Raw genomic sequence first — 23,463 nt, 5'->3', positions numbered from 1 at the left:
TCAGGTTTTGCAGTATCTTGTTTACAAAACATCGGCTTTTGCATTTACTCAAACTTAACAATGGATTTCAAGTTACAGATACACCGAGTCATTTGAAAGCAAAACCTAGAAGAAAACCCATGAAAAAAAGGCTGGACTGAATGTGCATGAAGAAAAGGCTCAGGAAATACAAAAGTAGTGAATAGTAGTTTAATACATGCAGTGCAGTAACATGCATCTATTGGACATTTTGATGTTACCATTAGCTCAGCAGTGTTTTTTCACAGCTCTCATGAGCATACATGCCCTGATTCCATGCCGGGGCATGGAAAAATGTAAGAGCCACTCTTCCGACCTTATAATATATGAAGAGGAGGAAAAAAATAGCTAACTGGACAGTGCAGTGGCCCATTTCAAGGTGGGGAAGAAGCCTCAGAAATCAGCCTGGATAAAGAGCCTTTATCCTTGTTTTTAAACACTATTTACACAGTTTTGACCCAACAACATGAAGTCAGGCCAAAAAACCTGAACCAGCTCCTGGCTTCCCACCAGCGGGAGCTGTGATCCCTGGGGCTGTAACATGCACACACACACGTGCACAGGGATGGACAGACAGGACCCAGTTTCAGGGAAGGGTGGTGTTGGGGGAAATGAAAGGGGCTGTGTAAAATCGCTGCTGGGCAAGAAGTTAGGGATGAACAATGTACCAGGGGAAACTGTACAGTGCTTGTGAGCAGGTTCCTCAATTGTTGCCAATTCATCCTCTGTGCTTGATTTTGATTCTGTTTTCATTGGATGTAGTCATCTTTGTGTGTGTGTTTCTGCTCTTTGCTTGAATGAGTGTAATTCCTAGCATCAAGTTTCTAGTGCAAATAAGCGTGATAACGAAAGCAAAACTCCCTTCCCATGAATAATTTCAGGGATGCATTCAGGCTCCAGTTCAACCAGGTAAACATGCATAGGAGCAAGAACAAAAGTAATCTCATTAAATGGGAACATCCATGAAAGATACCCTGGGGCTTAGTCTAGAAACCGATACTTTGCAGGTATATGAATCCTCCAGGTCTTTAGAAGGAGAAAAAGCAACCCTCTACAGTCTGCATGATCTAGTGTTTTTATGTAGAATTCAACTAGGTAGCACTTCTCATACCTAGAGCTCTTACTCAGTGGGGAAGTTTTAGCAGAGCTTTTCCTATAGCTGATCTCCAGATTCACACTGAAGGACAATACCCTTCTTTCTTGTTGATGGCTAAAAGCTGTCTGGCTTTCTCTGAGAGCTGTTTTGCTAAAAGAAGGGTCGTGCTTAAGGAGGGGCAGCCATGGGGATGGCTGCAATTTTATCTCTTGAGCTCTGATTTGCAGAGGATATGGGGAGAAAAGCCAGAGGTCAGGGGCTGTGCTGGCTCCCAGTGCTGGTAAATGCTTTGGGCAAGCTCCAAAGCTCCTTGGGGCTAAGCAGGAAGAAACATTGCTTATAGAAAAAATACTGCCAGTATCCATGGAGGTATGCAGGGAACACGTGCAGAGCAAAATCCATTCTAATGTCTACTGCAGATAAAACTACATAAGGATGTCTACCAAGTGGGCAGACAGTCTAATTCTGTGGTTCATTTCCCTGCCATTGTTTGGTTTTATTTCAGCACCAAAACAGACACACATGGAGTAGGTCAAATCCTATTTGTTTTTTGGAGCCCACTACTCTACTTTTGCACCTGTACAAAAGCAACTGGGACATAAAAGACATCACCAGCAGGGTAACACAGTCTCAGGAAAGCATCACTGCCATGTTTCCCTGTTCCCCTGCTCCAGTGTCTACTCTGTGCTGCACAAGGGGAAGTTAGGATGCACTGGGAATGAAGTCACATGCAAAATCAGCAGTGTAAGCCCCTGCCACTGCAACACTGACTTTCATCTCACAGAGTTCATGGGAAACCTGTCTTCACACTTCTTCTGCAGGCTAAGGGCCAGCTGGAGGTTTTCTGTATTTTTAGGTATTTTTTTTCCCCCAGCAAAAGCAATGCTGTTGGCATCAAAGATGGCCTCCATGACTCTGGAGGTAAAAATCATCAATCAAAGCTGCAAGCAAAGAAAAAGAAGGGGAAGGAGTTGAGGAAAACAAGTTAAAAATGAAAAACACATTAGTGCCAGTCAAGTATAGCAGAAAAGAGTAAGAGATGGGCCAGTCCAGGCTGAAGTCCTCATGCACGGAGTAAATTGCACCACATTTAGTAAGACAGTCTATTGTGAAAGAGCCCAGAAGGATTTTTCTACCCGCTCTGCATGGCAAGATCTGGATTTGTTTTGAATCTTTTACTTTTGGGCTATCAGCCCCTTCCACACGTGCACACACTATTTACTGGAGAGATGTTGGAGTGTTTGCTGTGCCAGTCTGCTGCCAAAGGACAAATGGCTGCAGCCCCAACACTTCTTGTCTGGGCACTGCTAAGTTATCCTGGTAACCAGATTTGGTCAGGTTAAAACTGAGAAGTTTTAACCAAGAGATACTTTGGGACTCAGTTTTGAGTATCTCTATGCATTTGGCAAACCTGGTCAGGTCCCCAGCTGTGTTTTACTAATGCAAAAGAAGAGCTTCCCACCACCCAAAACTGTATCATGCAGAAACAGTTTTGCTTCTAAGTGCTCATGGTAAGATCCCAGTGGTTAATAACGAGCCTATGAGAATGATGATAAATTACTTAACTACTCCAGAACATTAAGTACAAAAACCCAATTGCACATTTGGAAGGATGAAACGTTCCTGCATTAGAAAACAAAGAAAGCTTGAGTATGGAGGGCCAGCTGGTGTATGGGAACTCCACAACCTCGGGGTATGCAACAACATGTCTGCTTTCACTCCCATCACTGACCCTTGGTTTGCAGATGGAAATCCATTTGCTTTTCCCTTTTTCTTCTTTCTTTCTTTTTCTTTCTTTTCTTTCTTTCCTGCAAGATACTTTTGGATGCTGTATTTTGAACAATGACTTCAGCAACTACACTGAGCTCAAAGCTCAGGCTTCAGGAGAGAACGTGAAGAGGAAGCATGGAGCCCCAACTGTCTTTGTCCATCCACAACTGGACAAAGACAAGAATACTCTTTAACCAAATCCTGCTTTTGGTTGCACAAGAGTAAATGCAGGGAACTCCAATGACTTCTGATCTGGGGTCTGACCATGTACATACACAGAACTGAAACACAGTTGAGCTTATGAAATCATGTATGTTCAAAATAGCTCAAATTTGTGTGATAGGAGCCTCTCTCCTAAACTAAGGCTTACTTACTCAGTCTGGCAAAATAATAAAGCAGCCTTGGCAAAGAGTGTAAATTCTATGTTACCAATTAGAGTTATAGAATCCTTTAGAGTTGGAAGGGTCCTAAACCCCTTTGTCAGAGGGGCAGGAGTACCTGGTGACAAAGGTCTGGACATGACTTGCAGCAAGGACACCCTCTGCCATTTGGTCTGCCCAAATCTTGGTCAGAAGTCCTCAGAGGGGAAACTATATGGAGTTGTTCTACCAGAATGTGTCAGCTTTCCTAAAACAAGGACACTGCGTCTTTCTGATTTTACTACAGCAACAGCAGACTAAGCATGTCCATGATTGATCATATGCAATCCAAAGGGCTTCGCTAGTCCCTGCAGGCATTGATAGCTGTCCCAGACATGGAGACTCACTCAAATACGCTACAGTCCTCTGAAAATGTAGAATAGCTTAACAGAAAAGAAACTGGAGCCCTAACAAGTGCCACCAAAAGAGCTGCCTCTTCAAACAGGTTTGGTGCTCATTGCCACCTGCTTTTCCAGCATCTACAACACAAAATATGATGGATGAAATCTCAGTTCTGCAGGTTGAAACCAACCAAATGAAGTTAAAGCAAGATTTTGATGTCTCAGTGATGAATAAGTATCTTATGGCTTTTCACAGCATGGTCACTATTGCCTGATACATTCAGTCTGTGACTGGCTTTCACAATTTTTTGTTCAGGTTAAATGCGAACATGGTGAATGAGCACAAGGCTTTGTGCCTCTGGTAGACCTGTCTGCTTCGATCTGGTACCTGATCCTCATTTATGGCACCCTGTCAGGTGCTGAGCATCAGCAACAGTGGGCAAAGCTCCATGAAGCTGTGGGTGTTCAGCAGCTGTGGTGCAGGGAGCACAGGCTGGGTGTGCTCCCAGTACAAAGCTGGGCTGGGAGGATGGGAACTAAATGTCCTCCACAAGGGCGGCACAGTGAGTTGGGGGCAGAGGACAACTACTGCTCTGGGCCCCATGTCTTCCTTTTCTTTTGCTCTGCCCAGAATGCACAGTGGAAGAGATTATCAAGGGGGAAATTGCTAGATTATGGAACTCTGTTGTTTTGTTTGCTCAGCTCTGGGCTGCTCCTCAAAGGCACCGTGTGCCAACATCTCCTCTCAGACAAAAGTACCGCAGGCTCACATCTCTGCAGGAATCAGGCTGGTGGCAACTGAGCTCTGCCCATGGCTTTCAATAGGAAGGGGTGGGTGAGAGGTGGGGGGAAAGCAGCAGTTTCTTACTCTGAGCAACAGCAGCTCTGCTGAAGCCAGACCGACTTGCAGTCCAGTCTGAGGAGCGAGGAATGGCACAACATTGCAATCCTCACATGCTGCAAAGTCAACGCCATCTGCTACCAAACAAAACAAGCATATTCCCCCACAGACTGGGAGGAGGGACATTACTGGAAGTACTTCTTAAAAGAAAATATATATATAATGCTCAGAAAAGTTTCTCTATTTAAATAATCCAGTTGAGATGTTTGTAGTTAATGGAAAAACAAAAACAAAAACCCAACAACATTTACTGTTACCTACACTGAGAAAAGAGTAAATCACTGGGGATAAGAATGCGTGTTCATCAGTTAGAACATTGCTAGACTCACATATATATATATATATTTATATATATGTATATATATGTACAGCACCAGAGACTGTTAGATCCGTTCCCCCTGGAGTCATTGCAGTTTGTGATAAATGAAATATTTCAGAATTGCAGTATAAAATATGGCCATAAAAAAATCTTCTTTCTTCTAGTCCTTCGTTGAGTATGCGGGGCAGGGCGAGGGGTGGCTTGTAGGAATCCACATCCCTGTGCCTGCCTTCTCCTGGCCACCTGGGCTCTCACTTGCCCCCTGTGTGCACTGTGGTCACTGTGGTGGGTCTGGGTCTCCGGTCCCCTCCTACCGCCGAAACTCCTGAAGAAGCAGATGAAACAAAACTACAGAGAGTGGATGGAGACATACCTAAAAGGAAAGCCAGAAACATAGTTAGAAATGTTAACTTTGGAGGGGATGTGGGCAAAATTGCTTTTTGAGCAGGTGGTGTTTCCACAGCATGCTCCAGAGAGGAGGGGACCACAGCTGGAGACGGTGCTCTTTCAGCAGCAATGGATTGGCTGGGTATGTCCATAGGGATCTTCTGCCCCCCTGGCCCATGGCCACCAGCATTTGCACACACATGTCACAATGAATAAACGTCTGGCTTTGCTATGTGTTCAGCCAGACCAAATCCACATTTCTGGGGCTGAAGACAAAGAGTTGTGGGATTAGAAAATCCCTCCAGCTTTGTATTTGCTCAAAGTAATTTTCCTCAAAGATGATTAAACTTCTCATCAAGGACATCTAGCTAAATGAACAGACTGTGCACCTGGGCTAAAAACATTTCCCCAGGCATCCTGCAAAGCCACTGATAAAGAAGTATAGTGGGTAAAACTCATTGGTGAGTTCCTTTAAATTTAGAGGAAATGTAAGTTTGTGTGACTTGGACATCATTCTAACTACACCTTATGTTACTGCAGGCCTTGCCAGTATGTCTCCAGGACTTCCAGTTAAAAGACACAAATTGATATAGTTGAAGTGTCTGGACACATTTTTTTTTTTTTTTTTTACCCCGCAGCTGCTTTTGAACTAAAGACTTCTTACAGATACTGTTTTTTTATGAAAAGAATGAGATTTCAGCTAAGTAGAAAAGTTTATAGAATGTGTCCACTTCCAGTGAACCCTCCAGAAGAGCTCTCCAGCACAGCCCTCCCTGAAGAACACAAAGTGGGCTGAGTGTTGTACGACTGATTCTAGATTTTGCTATTCCAGCTCAACCTTGGCTGCTCCAATGGAAAGCATCCATGACAAGCAATAAAATCTGTCCTCAACAGAGCTTTCCACTCAGGATGTGCCGTATTCCCAGAGGCCTTGAAGACTCTGCAGGGGAGCTCCTTGGATTTTATCATCCCATGGGGCTCTGTGTCACTTAGAGCTGAATGGGAACCCAGCAGCACCAGGTGGCACCTAGCTCTGAAAAGATGTAGGCTTGATGTGATGAGAAATACAGTTCATTTTTTCCAGCCTGGTAATTAATGATGAATGAAAACTATATTAACATATCTCACTCTAGAGTCTGGTATGGCCTCTTGGGTCTTTTTGATGCTTGTTATGACTTTCGCCTACCTTCCTGTGCCTGAAGGTGATGTTTCAGCCTCAGGGATAACTATGCTGAACCTACCCTCAGCCACATCCCATTTCCATCAGTACTGACATTTGACAGAGATCTAGGCTCGGCAATTAATCTAGGCAGCCCAATCACATCTAAATAAAACAAATCAGGCACAGAAGACTGAAAATCAGACCAATGCACTGCAGAAATCCCAACTGATTCACCTAGTCAAGTAGTGTAACCCATCCTCATGTATCTTCTTGCCCTGGCCTAACACAGCAAAGGAATCAGGATGCAGCCTGACATAATCTCTCAGGATAGGGCTGTATTTCATTATCTTCAGTGATGTGAAATTGCTGCATTTGAAACTGTCCAGAGTGCTCATTAAACATATTACAAATAGGATTAGGCAGGATTGTATTTTGTAACAGTGTCACAGATGTTTCATGTAACTTGCTGCATGGGATCTTCTCTGTGCAAGAAATCTGACCCCAGAGAAAACCACTGAGGAAGAAGGAGACAGGACAGAGACCTCCAAGGTCTCCTTCTTCCCAGTAAGAGGCATTGGGTGGACTGTATCAAATATATCAGTTGCCTCTTAATGTCACTCCCTGCATTTGCTCCTGACTCTCCTCACCAGTTCCCTGGGGCTCCAATATCTCCTAACTCTTCTCTTTAGTAAATTTCTTTGAGAAAGGAAAGCACTTCAGTATTTTCTGGCAAGCTCTTCTGTTGAACTTAACCTGGGATGCCTGGAAATGAATACTTCTCTGCCTTCTATATCTGACATGAAAAAAAAATCACCAATCAATACATCTGGTTTTATCCTTCATACACTGACTGACTTATCCATTGAAAATTATGACTGGACTCTGCCCAGAGACCTTTGGGATGCTGCAGCCATTAAACAGACTTTGATCTCTTCCCTCCTTTGTGATAGACAGATGTTTTCCCATTACTATTCAGACTACACAGAGCCATTAATTATCACCTTTTGATACTGGTGATCTATCAACTGAATGGACGGACATTAATCACTCATCAGTTATGCCAGCAGAAGTTACAGACATAACAAAATTATGATGCATTTCTCCAGTGAAAGGGTTTTCAACATTTTTGCGTTGTCAGCATGTGTTTAAAGTGCTTTGCTACTGGTCAGTGCTGCATCAGTCCTTTGCAGATGCCTGAGGCATGCCAAGAACACAGGAATGCTTTTCTTTTTTGGCAGCAGCCGTAGGGTTTGGCACTGGTCAAAAATAAAAATCTCTATAGATGGACAGAAGGCAATAAAATAAATGCCCTGAAGTCAGAGATTAAATAGGCTTCACTGCAAAAGAAACATTTCTGCCTTCCAAGTGCTGCCTCCCCTGCCATGTCTTCTCTCCTGGCATTCAGAACAAATACACACCCTGAGCATCTGACTCCTTTGTGCAGCCTGTATATCTTCACTGCTGCATAAAACAAACAGGGCAGGGGCCAGGTCTTGTGGCAGTGTGCAGAGCCCGAGCCCTTCTTATACAGCTGAACCTCCCTGTGCAGGAGCTTCACCTGGCTCAAGTTGGGTTGGACTGGAAGGATCAGTCTCCCTCATGGAAAAATGAAAAGCAGGAAAAGGTAAAAAAAAAAAGGTTTTACCTCAAAAGTGGAAATCGAACATAAACAGCTGGACTAAACTTTGCCAGCTTTCAGACAAATATGCAGCTATTTGCTGAGCAGCATCTGGGTCTTTTTCCCACCTGAAAGTCCTTATTCTGCATAAGAATGCTGCTGTCCCAGAAACCAGTCTGAGCTGAAAGTGAGGCTGGATGTGGCTCTGGGCAGCCGGGTTGGCAACCCTGCAAATAGCTGGGGGGTTGAAACTATATGATCATTATGGTCCTTTTCAACCTAGGCCATTCTATGATTCCATGATTGTATGATAGATTTGCTCCCATTACTCACAATCTTTCCTGGTGGTTGCATCGGGCAGCGGTGTGGCGAGGCTGAGTGTGCCTGAGACACTGGCACTTGTGTTGTCCAGGCTGCTGCCGAGGTGTAACCGCCTCATGTGCCGCACAACCGCTGTGGCGTTAAATGCTTGCTGGGGAAAGAAATAAAAACAAACACAAAATAAAGGAAAGAAAAATAAAAATTTGGAGCTAAAAGGGCAATTTCTGCCTTTGTCTTGGTTATTCAACCAAGATGAGTCCATCGTTATCCCAGCTTTTCCTAATTCTTGTTTTCTAAGCTAGAAGTCCTGCTCCCCATCCTCAGTCCTTCTAAAATTCAGCTGGGATGTGGCAGCCCACAAGGGAAGCTGAGCTGGACACATTCATCCTTACAGAGCTCACTGGTGTCCCAGTTGCTTCATGTCCTCTCCTCAAGGCTGACCCCATAACCTTGTAACACATCTGGTGCTTTAGACCTGGTCCCATCTGTTACACTCCTGGATGCAGCACCCTCTATAAACAGCCCTGTGAAGCTATGTTACCTAAGATGGGACAAACTATGGTGCCCAAAAAGTTGAAGCACAAAAGCAGCTTTATATTGGAGCATTAATGTGCTGATAGGGCTGTGCAGCTGCTGCGTTAACATGCCTAAGTGTCATCCCTGAAGAGCGGTCACTTACTCTCCATTTGCTTTTCGCAAAGTTCTTCCGGATCTGAGCGCTGACAGACTCGTGGATGTTCTTGTTGAGTGCCGTATCACCTGCAATCCTGAAACAGGAAGACAAGACATGTTTTAAGGCATCTTTTACTCTCCTCGAATACTACTTCTCCTCAACAGAGAAGTCAGGTCCAAGGTGCGAGTGCTCCTGCAGACACACTGATTTCATTCACACGAGGCCTCAAACATCCCACCTCTGTCTCTGCTGGCAGCAGCAATGGAAAATATGGAGCAACAAAAGCAAGCACAGATAAGGCTTGCAGGTCTGGCAGCTACAAAGAGGTACAACCTTTTGTTGGTGTGCGACTGCTTTCTATCACAATTGCAGCCCTGGATGAAAACATTGTACCTTTTTTTTTTTTTCCCCCTTTACATCTAAAGATTTAACATCAACAGGCTGAGACTACTTTTAGCCTCAACCATGCAGTCGCTTCCAGAGCCACTCCAACCTGTCTGATTTTTGTTTGCACTGGAGATTTTCCTGCCACGCTGCAATGTACATAGCCATTCGTCATGATTAATGGTGATTTACAGTAAAGCAGATGCATGGACTCTTACTACATTAGCAGTGCCTGCACGAATAGCTTAAGCTGAACAACACTTGACTGAGAAACTTCATTGATACTGTGCAGTTTCTTGAGTAGATTGTCACATCCCAATCTCTGGTAAACATTTATTCATTTAACTCACCAAGGCACAAGATCTTTTGGAAAAATAGGCACAGTCATGAACTAATGTTGGGTCATGTGCTAGGGCTATTAATGCTACCTGACATAGGTGAAGCCAGGAAGCAAAGACTACCTCCTCTATTGTATGTGATATATTTTATCCCTGGTGTAGAAGTGTTATGTCCATTAAGTAACAGAAAATGGTAAGAAATGGGACATGTCAGACTCGGAACCTCCCAGTCTGGGGATCTCCAATACCAGAATTGGAATCTGGGAGACACGATGTTCATCTAGCCCATTCCCTATCCCAGCTATGTTGAAGTTACTTGGACAGGTATTCAGCTAACCTATCCTTAAATATTTCCAAAAGATGCAGACTCCTCAGACAACCTATTCCAGTGCCCCACTGACTCTCACAAGACTTGGAAACTAGTTTATTCCCTTTGTCTTTGAAGCATCCTTTCACATATTTGAAGACTGATATCATGCCTTCACTCCATCTTCTCTTCTCTAGACTAAACAAACTGATTCCTTCACTGTTTCCTCATAACTCATGTTTTCTAATCCTCTGATCTAGTGAGCTTCTCTGGACTTTCTCCAACAAGCCCACATCTTCCTTAGAGGGCGGTCCCCAAACTGTTCACTGTTTTCCAACTAAGGCAGCAGAACGGCAGCATTGCTTTGCTTACATACCCCAGCCTGCTGTTTCCATTTATGCATCTCATGAGTTGAAGACATTTCTTTCATTTTGTCCAGATCATTTTGAACTGTATCTCTGTTCTTCAAAGGACGTGCAGCAATTTCTACTTTCATGTCAGTGGCATGTGTAATTAGTGGATCAGTCTTCTCCAAGCTATTCCCCTCCTTCTTGCTGGTAACATGTACCCAAGATGTGAGAGGTGAGAGACACTACTTTCAGAAGGAAAATGAGGGACTAAAACTTTATTGCCCAAAAAAGGACAGGCAACAGTGCCAGCCTGTTGCAACTGGCCTAATCCATACTGAGTTATCTGAGAGAGTACTGGAGCCAGCAGAAGTGTGATCAGGAAGGATCAGGGTTCCCATTGCCCACCTCCACCTGGGAAGAGCACTTTGCTGACTATCACTGCCACATCACTGCCATCTAAACTAGGCAGAATAGGTGACACAAACAAAACATGGCTCTCAAATGACACCTGACACCCCTTCCTGGGCCCTGTCCTCTTAGTAAAAAAGTAGAGATTTTGAGAACTGGAAGACCTTCAGATCTTTCTCTGACAAGGGCTCCTCCTGATCACTTCTCTCACTGGTAGGGAGGTGGTTGTTCTTGATTTCCATTATGTTCAGTCTGCTGTAAGCCCTTTAGGCAGCATCTATGACAGCTAAGCCTTTAGTTACAGATGCTCTCTAGAAGAGTTTCCTGGTGGGAGAGCAAATTTCTAGTCAGAGTCACTCCAAAATGTCAGAAACACTCTGCTCCATCCAAGAATACCTCCTCAGTGAAGGCATGTGCCCTCAACATGCAATAGCTGGGAGCAGGGGCTGTCATAGCACAGATCTGCAGAAGAAAACCAAATCATTTAGCCAAACACTTTGTATGTGAACAACTGCAAGCCAAAGTGTCTGTTCAGTAACTGATCAAAAAGACCGAGCTGCAGAGACATTACTTACATTTGCAAAGAACACTTTTTCCTCCCAGGCTAATAAAGCACTCTTCTTTATGAAGAAGCTTGTTGACAAGCTTTATAAGCACAGATTGCATTTCCCACTTGCCAAATTTTACTTTGGAAACATGGGCAGAACACACTCCTAAGGGATGATACCCTTGCCAACTATCCCAGATCTTACTTATCATTCTCCATAAGGACCTGCAAATGCATTTTTGCTATACGGAAGTTTTCATCGGGCATGTAGCTCAAATACAAGCTGTATACATATATATTTTTTTTGAGTTTATGGATCATTTTCTGAGAAATGGAGTGATTTCAGTAAGAAGCTGCTGGTCCCAGTAGTTCACAAACTATCTTCTACTGCCACAAACTCTGTGTTGAACATGCAATCCCGAGAAGCTCTGAAAAACAGCCTTAGTGCCTGGATGTTTCCCAAGGCAGAGTAACACTTGTTAACCTCACAAGGGGGGGGGGACAGACACCCTGTGAAGCTCTCAAGCATTGTATCAGTGAGGACCATTCTATATCCCAGTTCTCTCCAGCAGCATTAGGGCTTTTTATGTTCTAATTTTTAAACAGCAGTCCTGGGGCTAATTTAGCACAGCAGGAGACGTTCAAACATGTGCTGGAATGTTGAATGCTGTGGCCCAAAACACAGATCCAGATGCCAAAGCTGGCTGTGGGTTTGTTCTCCATGAGGTCTCTGAAGAATTATTCTGTTAATAATGCAGTATTGTAATATGTGGACTGTGCTTTTAAACTGCATTTTGCACTTGGAGAATCTTCAAACTTTTATAAAATACCCAGAATGCTACTGTGTTTATAGTATAGTTTTACTGATAGGCAACTAAAAGAAATGTTAACATTCTTCCTCTGGTGCTGGTTTGCTGGATTTGTAGTGGTTTACCTTTGCAGGCAAGTGAGGTGGGGGTTAGCAGGTAGAAGTCCTGTCTTTTACACAGTCAACATGATAAATTTTGGACACTAAAACTCACTCTAAGGTGGGTATTGTGAGCATCATCATATCTACACAGAACTGTTTGATCACAAACCTCAGTTCCCATACTAAGATGATGCATGAGGCCTAATAAAGAGGTTGTTTTTAGGGAGTGCTATGATCTCCCTTCCACCTTTCTCTAACTCTCCATATCCAAAAGCTTTAAACCATCTTATTTTTCCTTTCATGATGGAAAGACTTTAATATTTTTTCTTCTTCCTTCACCACAGCATGCTCTTCCACTGGAATCAGCCCCACTCTTTCTGAAAAGGAACCATCTGCTCTTTCAGAGATGGTCACACTGCTGCTTTTTAAGTCAAATTTGCAGTTAACTTTGAAGTTAGCTATGACAGCACTGAAAATTCTTTGTTTTTACCAACTCTTGACTCAGTAAAAGATATTACTTCTAGCTACCATATGCGAAGAGGAAGAAAACTAAACAAACCTGAAGAATGTATGATCTATTATCAAACTGAGCATCACCCGGCACTGAGCAAGGAGTCACTACCCCAACAGGCACCCAGTTTTCTCTTGGGGCTCCTATTCTACATCTACATCCTGACTGCTCTTTGGGGAGCTTTGTGTTGAAGCTGTTCTTATATCCAAGTTGAAGTGTGTCAGCACAAAGAATTAAACACCAATGACCACGATCAGATTACTCTCCATCACAAATACCTCCACAGAAGCTATCAAGGACAGTGCTTATGAACACCATTGAAAATCTGGTCCTGCAGGTAAGAGGAACCTCATCTAATGATCAGGTATTATTTCATTGTACCCAATTTATTTTAGCTCTCTATTTCTCTAGCAATAGCACTTTTAAACTTTGAAAGGAGCCTCCAAGAAAGAAATAAAGAATGAGTTTACTTTTGTATGGTTCTTTGCATGGCATGCAAGCATATATCTCTTTCATGCCATTTCTCCCCTGCTCATGATAGCAGGCGGAATCTTTCATCTAGTGCTATTTTCTGAACCTTCCTACCCACTGAAGGCAGCCAACTTAAATGCTGGCCAAGCAGTGCTTGGAAATGCTCTTGAGTATGATGACAGGAAATGCAGAGTTAGCTGTAATGGATAACAATGAAGGATCATAACTCTTCTGTACATACACACATACACACACGCTTGTGTATAAATATGGATACACACATACAATGTCAGTGATGCTCCAAAATAAATAGAGTGTGGGGATGAACTAGATAAGAGTTTGATTTAATGCTGTAAACATCAGCAGTTCTCTTCAGGGAGCCCTTTTCACACTTCAAACAACGTTGTCAGAGAACTGAGCTCTTTGTAAACTGTGTTCTTTCCTTGGGTGGAAATTATTATCTGGCTCATGCTCTCTGGCACATAATAAACACTCAGGGTCATGGTCATAATCTGCAAAGGCTCAGTACTTGCCAAAGCTTTACAGTCTTCAGCGTAGGTGGGGATGGATGTTGGCATGTTCCAGCTGTCCACCCCTTCTCTCCATGGGCAGTGGGGAAAGGTGAAGGCCATGCTCATATCTGCTAACACAGGTGTCACAACATTTTATGTGCCACAGCCTTCTTCCCTCCTATACAGTTAATACAGGGAGGGGATATAAACATCACCCTTCAATGCAGATGTTGTTGCAATGCAGATGTTCCAAGTTGCCTATGATGCCAGAACCAGCTTCAGCACACAGCTCTAAATCCCATTTAAGGTCACTTGGGAAACACAGGACAAAGCAAATAAACTTATGATACTTCTTTCAGCTCCCACATCAGTTTCTTAACTGTTAGACCCTCTCCTCTCCAACTGAGGTCTCTTTTCTTTCCCCCCGCACCCAGGTGGAGACTGAATTTGGGGCCAGCCATGGGGCTGCAGAACCCAGCTTGACCCAATGGGGAGTGCAGTGTGGTCCTACAGCTGAAAGAAAAACAACTTCTTGGGTTTCTGCTTCTCACCCTTAATTACGGAAGCCTGAGCTGCTGCCTTGAACAGGATGTGGGTCCTGACGTGGCAGTATATTTAATAAATTTAACTGCTGTCATTAATATGAGCTCGGGAAACATTAAGACGTATCAAGCTGCAGGAAAATTACCCCACTCTTTTGTTACCTTCGTTTTCCACGTCCTTTTTGAAAAGTCACAATGGAATAACGAAGCAGAACATTGCACCTTTGCAACACATCATAAACACTGAAAAGTTCAGTGAAAGATACTCTATGAAACAAATAATTTCTCCAATGGGAAGCATAAGTCACCTGTATGTTAAACTGGAGAAATCTGTATAAACGCACAGATTGTATAGGCTAGGGTGAAATCATTATACCAACAAGGTTTACATATTGTACTGCTTCTGCTACCATACTTCACTGCAATTATTAGCCTCCTTTTCTGCCAGTTCCAAGTTTAACATACCGTCCTCCTGCCAAGGCCATTTGATTATAAATAGCAAAACATCACGTAAATGCAGGCATGTGGGGAGCAGATACAGCGCAGAAAAATGGGCCATTGGGAAGAAGTGTTTACTTTTTTTAGGGTCTGATCCTGTACAAACATTTAGGCATGTGAACAGCCGGCTATTCTTGAGCAGTTTCCCAAAATTCCAAGAGATTACTAACTTTAAAGGCACAAATGTCATACTTTGAAAGATCCAATTCTTGCAATTTACTTGATAGAAAGTTTTTGATTAAAACACAGTAAGTGAAACTAGTGGGATGTTTTGGAACCAGTTTGTTCTTTGTGAGTATTATATACTGAAACAATACAATCACCCAACCAGGCAGCCATCTCATTCATAGGTATATATTTTTATCACAATTAGATTATAATATCTGTGTTAAGTATTCATGATTTGACAGATTTCTTCCTAACTTTTAGATGACCATAAAGATCTACCACTGCAGGAAAAGATTTTGCAGGAGAAAGAAAAGAGAAAGCTTGAAAATGTCATTACATAGAGCCACTTCACTGTTTATACTGCTCTGCTTCATCCTCTTCTCCAGCCAAGCCAGGAGACTTATGAACATGTACTAGTTTTCATCATACAATGAAGACAATACTACGCAGACACTATGGAAGGTGAGGTTGCAAGAGGGATATATGCTGAAAAGGTGAGAAGGTGGGATGGGATGACCCCATTGCAATAATGATGATAGTCTGTCTCTATTGGCTAAATACTTGCACCTGTACCATAGAATCATAGAATGGCCTGGGTTGAAAAGGACCACAGTGATCATCCAGTTTCAACCCTTCTGTCATGTTCAGGGTCACCAACCACCAGACCAGGCTGCCCAGAGCCACATCCAGCATGGCCTTGAATGCCTCCAGCAACCAAAAGGCAAAAGAACTCAAGGTGGGACTTGCTGGAAGTCTGTGTTCAGGCTGTGGGAAGGACACCTTTCCTCCTTCAAAGGGGAGGCGAGGATGCCACTGCAACAAATAGCATGGCTAGGATTAGAAAAGGAACAGTAAAAACTCATGATTTTCTGGCATGAGCAATCTGTGTGGAAAGTGCCTCTTGAGCAATGGCTTGGCAAAAGGAGATCCAAGCACTAGCTCTGAAATAACAGATAACATGAGGGTGAGTGTCCTTGACAATCCAAAACCGCAACTGAGTAGAGTTTACCACTGTAGGATCCAAACCCTCCAAAAATCACTGCACCTCTCTCCAGAGAGAGCCAAAACAGCAACATTTCTGTTACAGGAAGGTTTTCAGAGCAAGGAGAAATAACACATTGAGTCATCTGCTCAAGAACGCAATGGAGAGGAGAAAGGCAGACCTGAAGACAGCTCCCTGGATATCTTCATTCATTGCTTTCGCTGCATAACCCTCTGGCTCCTTAAAACACTGGCATGTCCTGCCATTGCCATCTGCTGCGGTCTGCAGATCACACGGGGCAGAGGTGGATTTGGGATGGGGTGGGGATAACACGGTATTTTAAGCTTCTCCACTTATTCACTGCCATTTGTACCTCGAAGGATGATGCAGGGGAGGCAGCCATGCAAAAGAACCACTGCCTTGCAAAGTGAGACTGGCAGAGAAAGACCCCCACCACAGAGATGGAAGAAATCCCTTTCTGGGATTGGTTTTTCAAAGGAAGATTGGATTCTGTAGGAATACCAAACACAGTGGAGCAGTTTGTGAGTTTCCATCGGCTGCTGGTCAACACATGCCAAAAGAAAGAAAGAAAAAAGATAGAAAAAAGCAAAATGAAAATATTTTTAATCATTTTGAATCATTCAGTTCCTTTGGGAGGGCCCAGAAGCTGTGTGTGTTACAAGTGCCACGTTTCTTTGTTGCACTCCAGCAACCAACACAGATGAAGCAGGGCCAAGAGCTGGATGCTCACGCTTTGTGTATCTTGGATCTAAGGCTTTGGAAAATCTGCCTCTCAGTTATACAAATGGTCACCTCATTCTCTGCTGGGAGTTGCATTCCCATTGTTTATTCTGTATTTCTAATACTGGCTTTTGTAACTTGTTTAATTTCCTGAGGTCCAGGTTAGTATCATTTACAATTATATATTTTTTTCATCTTATAGGATCTGGATTTCACTTGTCAGGTTTCACTGACAGGACTTAGTGATGGGAAACACAATTACTGATGGGCCACTGGATGAACGGCAGACCCAGGTGCTGACTTCTCCCCATCTCCCATTCTCACTGATGCCAGACACTGACCCAGCTAATAACCACAGGTAAAAAATTCTTCACCATCATTGAGAAGATTAAAAAGAACCCTGGTGTTTTTGGGTTTTTTTTTTTTTTTTGATGATGATTTAAATTTCCTTCCTCCCATCCCAAACTTCTACAACTTTTTAATTGCCTCAATCTTATCTTCAGCCTAACCTGATATCACAGTGACCAACAGCCAGATATCAGTACCTCACTCCTACCATGGAGAAATCAGTGCCTACTTTTATGATCGTAACTTACTGCTGCTTCACGAGTGCCAAATTATTAATTAATGATAGGGGTAATTCATTTGTGTATTTGTAAAAAAAAACCCAAACCCTACAACATAATTAAGCAAGCCAGAATGGTATTTTTCCCCCTGTAAAAACCTTTCAAAGCATTTACCATCCACGTAGTCCCAGGAATGGGGGCAGCAGTGAAATGAGACCAACCATTGAGTGTCAGAGAGGAGCATGAACACCTGAAGCTGAAACTACTCTGAAAAACACCAACATTATCTCTGCCTGTGCTTTTGCTAGCATGCTTTATACCCCCAGCTCCACTACTTGAGGCTGATCACTGGGCACAGATTGCATCACTGGGATGGTTTTAAGATCCATCAAGCTATTGAGCTAGCCATAGTGGCTCAGTTGCTTTTCTGGGGGGGCTAAGGACACTCAGGACAAAATTCTTTTCCCTGAGAAATGCACAGCTTTAAGCTCTTATTCAGCCAGCACTCCAGAAAATGTGAAAGGAAACAGTATTTGTGGTAATGGTGATGACAAAAAAGCACAGTCTAATGTGCACCTGGGGTGAAAACATCCTGTAATTGACTCCTTTCTCTTGCAGCTGTTGTAACAATCAACAATAATATCTTGACTCATATAAAATGACCCAACACAGAAGACTTGTGTCTAAAAGCCCATTTCTGGGTGCATCTGGTAGTGCAGGGTAGTGTAAAGCTACTCAGAGTTGATCAAAGGACATGAGCCATCCCTGTTTCAGCTACATAATCCTTAGGTAACGTTGGTCATGCCACCCATGTGCAAAGTTATCACCTCATGTAAAGCACTTAGTGGAGGACTAAATTACAAACACAGGCAGTCCAAGTCCTGTAGTCACTGCAGAGAAGCTGCAGTGCCAATTGCTGGAGCCAGTGCAGTGTCAGCTTATCCTACTTTATGGTTTCCTGCCTCTCCCATTCAACAAGAGAGGGCAAACAGCATGCAAAACCAGGCCCTTACTGTAAGTACGAAGTGAAGATGCAGGCTATAATCTGTGAAGCATGGGAGAGGATTTCCTACTTCTTGAGCTGCTCTTAAGAGATCTGATATCACCTTGGCAATGACCTTAAGAGCAGGTTGATACCCATCTTTCTGCACACCTGCAGAATTTGATCTTTTGCCTCTTAGATGTGCTTCCTGGGTAAGGTAATTTCGGTGCATCCCATTGCTGCACTATGGTCAACATAACACATTATTTCACTAAACCCTCACAAATACTCAACAGGTTGCTGTAAGAGATTAAAGTCCATCATGTTTTTCCAGGAAAATTTGGAAAATAAAGGCAGGAGTTATTTAGTGGAGCCCAGTAAGCCACATGGCATAAAACATGTTTCCACCTATGAACATTAAATGATAATTTCTGTACAGAGTGTTTCACACAGCGGTGACTGTTGCTTACCAAGGATGCCGTGCTGCTTGCTCACAGGTGTATCTTTTATTAGGGTCCTTCTCCATCAAATTCCGAATGAAGTCTTTAGCTATAAAGAAAAAAAAATAATAATAAAAAGAGAGTAATTCAAAGCAATAGGTTTGATGCTCAGTTCTTCAGGATGGTCAGATTCCTCATAGCTACGGAACACATTGCTTGGGTTATGCAAAGACTGTATCTGAGCCAGCAAATGAAACAGTGTCAGGTTCTGTTGTGATAAGACAAGGGGAAGTGGTTTTAAACTGAAAAAAAGGGGAGATTTAGACTGGATAAAAGGAAGAAGTTTTTTATTATAAGAGTGGAGAGGCACTGGCACGGGTTGCCCAGAGGAGTGGCGGATGTCCCATCCCTAAAAGCTCTCAAAGTCAGGCTGGATTGGGCACTGCACACCCAATCCAGCTGTAGAATGACCCCTATTCAATGCAGGGGAGTTGGACTTTAAAGACTGATATCTAAAAACATTAATCTTTAAAGGTCTCTTCCAACTCAAAAGTTTCTATGATTCTATGATAATGTTCACAGCTGGTGGGAAGCCACCATTTACTTTTATGAGTTGTCCCTGGTAAAACTGTCATTGAGATCAAGCAGCTCCTTCCCAGATATCTTTTGGGAACTAGCATGGCCTTTTTCCTTTAAGCAGGATGCTTGCAGATGCCTTGCTCTGAAGGCAAAAGTAGACTTAACATATGAACCAAGCCACCAAGTGCTACCAGAGCCAGAAAATAGCCCTAGCTCTTTTGTCATTTAGTAATATAGATGTAAACAAAATGACTCAGGACCAATCCAAGCTATTTAATGTGGCAGATACGCTTAGAAGCAATGTGGATAATTTGGAGTGAGCGGAGTTCAAGATGGCTAGCAACTTGTTCCCTAGTCAGCCAAGCACTTGAGTGGTCTGAATACGGTCATATCTGTTGAAGATGGTGTTAAGTTGAAAGAGAAAGACAAGGAGAAGGTCAGCACTGCAGCAAGAGGAGACTTTCATTGCTCATTCCAAGCAACCATGCATGTGGGCAGTGGTGAGGATATATGGTGTATTCAAAAGCAAATTACTGAGGAAAAGGGAGTCTCTTGGGCAAGAAACAGTGTGTTTGTAATTGGTGCTAGAGGACATCATAGCATGGCGTGCATTCAGCAGTTTCAGGAGAGAACAGATGAAGGGGTCCAGCGAAACCAAATATGGCAGGAAAATCTTTGTGCTTCTTTAGGTGATGGGACTTTCCCCCTGGAAATGCAAAGGGGTCTGCCAGCAGACCTTCATATTTTCTCAGAAAACTATTATGGGCTTAAAAAAACCAGTCATCACATATATTTTAAGCAATATCCCACACAATGATATCTAGACCACAGATGTTAGCAGCATGTAACGTTTTATGAGGAGATAGCAGGATATATAATTAAATTTAAAATATTTCTTTCTATGTCTTACTTAAGCAGCACCACTAAGAAATCAGAACCATGTATTTCTAGAGATATTTTCATATGGTAAAATTTTCCTAAACTTTATTTCTCCTGCTGTGTGAAGGTCCACACACAACAGAGGGTGTATTCTCACACATGATGGAAGGTATCTACAACAGGCATTGCTGCATGCATGCCTCGTTATGGTAAATAAATGAGCTTCTTACCAGACTCAGAGATGTCATCCCAATACGGAGAGTCAAACTCATACTCTGCCTTGAGGATCTGCTCAAAGAGTTTGGAGTCATTTTCATCGTAGAAAGGAGGATACCCACAGAGCCTAATGGAGAAGAAAAGTGACACTTAGACCCGTCTTTGCCAACAAGGTGAGAAAGAAGAGGGAGGAGAAACTTGTTTGAGACATGCCCTGTTAGGTTTTCAAGCAAGCATGCACTACTTTAAGAGCACTGTTCAGGAACATATTAAGAAACAGAAACACTTCTGAAGATCAGCGTTGTCCTGCACAAACAGGAATTCTTCAAGGAAACCTGGTGCAACTGATGCTACACTGACTCATACAGATATCCTGGCTCCTCTCTGTATGCTTTTGTGTGTGTAGGCAGAATAATAATTGCACAATACAGCCATGAACCCTTCCATCCATGGACACTCACTCTGTCAAAGCATGGCTCCTCCAGTCCTGCAAATACTGGTCATAGGAACCCCACCTCCAGCACTACACTGAGGAAATGCAGCCTCAAAACTTGTGTTTCAGAGACTCCAATCTGGGTGATGCTCCATGGTATAGCTTGTTTCTGTCCGAGCAGACATGTCTCCAAGGACATTCATTCTTCAGTTTTAACACCAGTTTTGCAGCATCAGATTTACTTCAGAGGCTGGTCCAAGGTTGTGGTAAACCCATCCTGCTCACTGTTACACAGAACTTTCTAGTTCTATCTGCACAGAGATGTCTCACTTTCTTATCTTATCTATCTTATCTCTGTTTATAGTAAAAATTATTTTTTTCACTTTCTTCTCTGATAGTGAAATTATCTTTTTTACTACACTTCCCTTAAACCCTGAGTCAGTCCACCTCAACAAAGTATCTGGAGAGAGTCAGCTGTTATTAACAGACCAAAGATCTGGCTGAAACATTACACTGCAGCAAAAACAGAGCGAAGGGGGAAAACTGTAAGAAATGAAATACTCAAGTTATTTATAACCCAAAGCCAGCCAGCTGCCCTGGAGGTCATTTGACCCAACTCAACACTTGAGGGTGAAAAGAGCAGTGTTTTGTTAGCTCCAAAGAGTCAGTGTGCTTGATAAATAATTTAAATGGGGAGTGAGATGTTGATCTGCGTCAGATCCATATTGATCTGGAAGAATTCTACTGAAATCTGCAGCATCGTAATGAATCCGTTGTGGTTTGACTGAATCAGGCATCTCTCTCTTTATCTTTCAAAACAGATGAGACAGTTCTCATTTGTTTCCCACTGGATGACTGCCATTATCAGAAGCAAGTAAGATGACCTCATGCCAGACAAGAAATTACATTTGAAGTAGCGCCACAGACCTACTTGATGGGCATGTCCTTGTGGATGGGAATTGATGCAGCAATTCCCATAACATGCATAGATTCCTATAATATACTGGAAATGACGTACAAAAGGGCCATTGGAAATGGTATATTTAAACAAAAGCCCCTAAAGCTGCTATCCACATGGATAAAAGATTTAAAAAATGCAGAAGTGTCCAGGGTGGAGAACGACTCCTCCAAAGGTGCTCAGAGCTGTCCCTGTGCAACTTGTCCCTTGGGGAGTCCGTAGGCTCTGTACAAGAAGCCTGACAGCCCTTCATTAACTTCTTGCCTTCCTCAGCACTTTCCTTAAAAGAAAATCAAACTGCTCTGATAAAAGCATCTGAAGGCGAACAGACAGTGCTGTGCATGCCGAGGTGCTGTCAGACTGCTCCAGAGAGAGAAATAACTCTCTTAAAATGTGCACTGTGCTAATTACCTTGGCAAAGGTACAAGAGCGCAAGTTAGGGCTGCTATGATTTATATATGTGCTTGTGGCAGCAAAACATAGGAGCAAAGTGCTGAGCAGCACAGAGCTGGAGGCTGCAGCACTGCCCAGGGCAGAGCTAAGCCGTACATGCCCTAGCAAGAGCTCCAGCCCTCTCATAGCCTTCCACCTTCACTAAACACTTCCAGCCCTTCCCAAACTTCCCTAAGTCTGGTCTGTGATTCTACATGTTTGATTATGTATCCCTGGGATGTCCCCACAGGTTTCAGGAGGGGTGTTCCAGAAGGTGCTGAGTCCCTTATCTCTGCCCCTATGATCACCCTTTGTGTTTCACTCCTAGTCTTCCATCTCTTCAGTGATGAATGGAGACAGCTTGACAAGGAAGGGTTAGTTAGTTCCTAATTGTGGACAGGGACATCCCTGCCTGAGAGCACGCTGAGCACAGGGAAGGGTTCTGGCTCTGGTGAGGACAATGAGGGGACAGATATTGCACAAAGAGGGACCCAGTGATTTTCCTCCAGGAGAGAAACCAATGAGGACATGGAAGAAGGAAGACAGCTACGTAGGACTGAGGAGATGGCAAGCAAGAGGAAAACATGTGGGTGTTCTGCCATAGGTATGGATTGGAAGCCAAAATATAGAATGTGTTGCTGTCCTTTTCTGTAATGCCAGGGTTTGGGAAGGCACAAAGGTTTTAGCATAACTTAGAGCCAGCTGTGGCTTTGCAGCAAAGGATGGGAAAGCCCCAGTAAATTAGCTTAACGCGCATTTATGGCTGGAGGAAGTTTTGCTGGACTTCCAACTACTGGGCCACCTTCCAAAGCTTATAATAAGTTTTGTTTAATTCTGACAGAATCAGAATCCCACCAAGTTCATTTCCATCTGCTGGGACATTTCTGCGTGGAAAATAAAAATGACCTCACTACCAGAGGTTCTGCTGCATTTCTTTAGATATGCAGAGATACAAAAATAACCCCTCTTGTCTCCAGTGTGAAAGAACTCTGTATTGTCCTGAGGGAGTTTCAGTCAGCCATTAGTTGTCATTATTTTCTTGTAGATTCACCAAATAAAAGACTTTTTCTTTCTTTTTTTTAAAATATTTATTTAGCAATTATATCACATCAGCAACAGATTCAACCTCCTATTCCCAGACTTGTCTTAAAAAGGAATGGGATGTAAAGAAGAAAACCACAAGTGGATGCACAAAAGGAAGATATTGCCAAAAGTCATTTCGAGAAGCCATAGTAGAGCACAGTAAGAATGCCAGATGCCTTCTCAACAGGCAGAGCAAGCACA

General features: G+C 43.1%; 1 protein-coding gene across 1 annotated transcript in view; it reads right to left on the bottom strand.

Moving 5' to 3' along the window:
• The window catches only part of CAMK1D (calcium/calmodulin dependent protein kinase ID), a 205,297-nt gene continuing 181,834 nt past the window's right edge, over window positions 1-23,463 (bottom strand). The window contains exons 7-11 of the mRNA XM_015870614.3: window positions 20,371-20,483; window positions 18,713-18,791; window positions 9,032-9,119; window positions 8,365-8,503; window positions 1-5,237 (exon numbers count right to left, since the gene is read on the bottom strand). Of these exons, the coding sequence (XP_015726100.1) occupies window positions 5,116-5,237; window positions 8,365-8,503; window positions 9,032-9,119; window positions 18,713-18,791; window positions 20,371-20,483 (541 nt within the window). The 3' untranslated portion in view covers window positions 1-5,115. The remainder of the gene's footprint in view (window positions 5,238-8,364; window positions 8,504-9,031; window positions 9,120-18,712; window positions 18,792-20,370; window positions 20,484-23,463) is intronic.

The sequence above is a fragment of the Coturnix japonica genome, chromosome 1 (genome assembly GCF_054131305.1).
Source record: "Coturnix japonica strain WE chromosome 1, WE-NBRP24, whole genome shotgun sequence".
NCBI lineage: Eukaryota > Metazoa > Chordata > Aves > Galliformes > Phasianidae > Coturnix > Coturnix japonica.
Note: the sequence above shows the minus strand (reverse complement) of the source record. Positions and strands in the feature narration are given on the sequence as shown.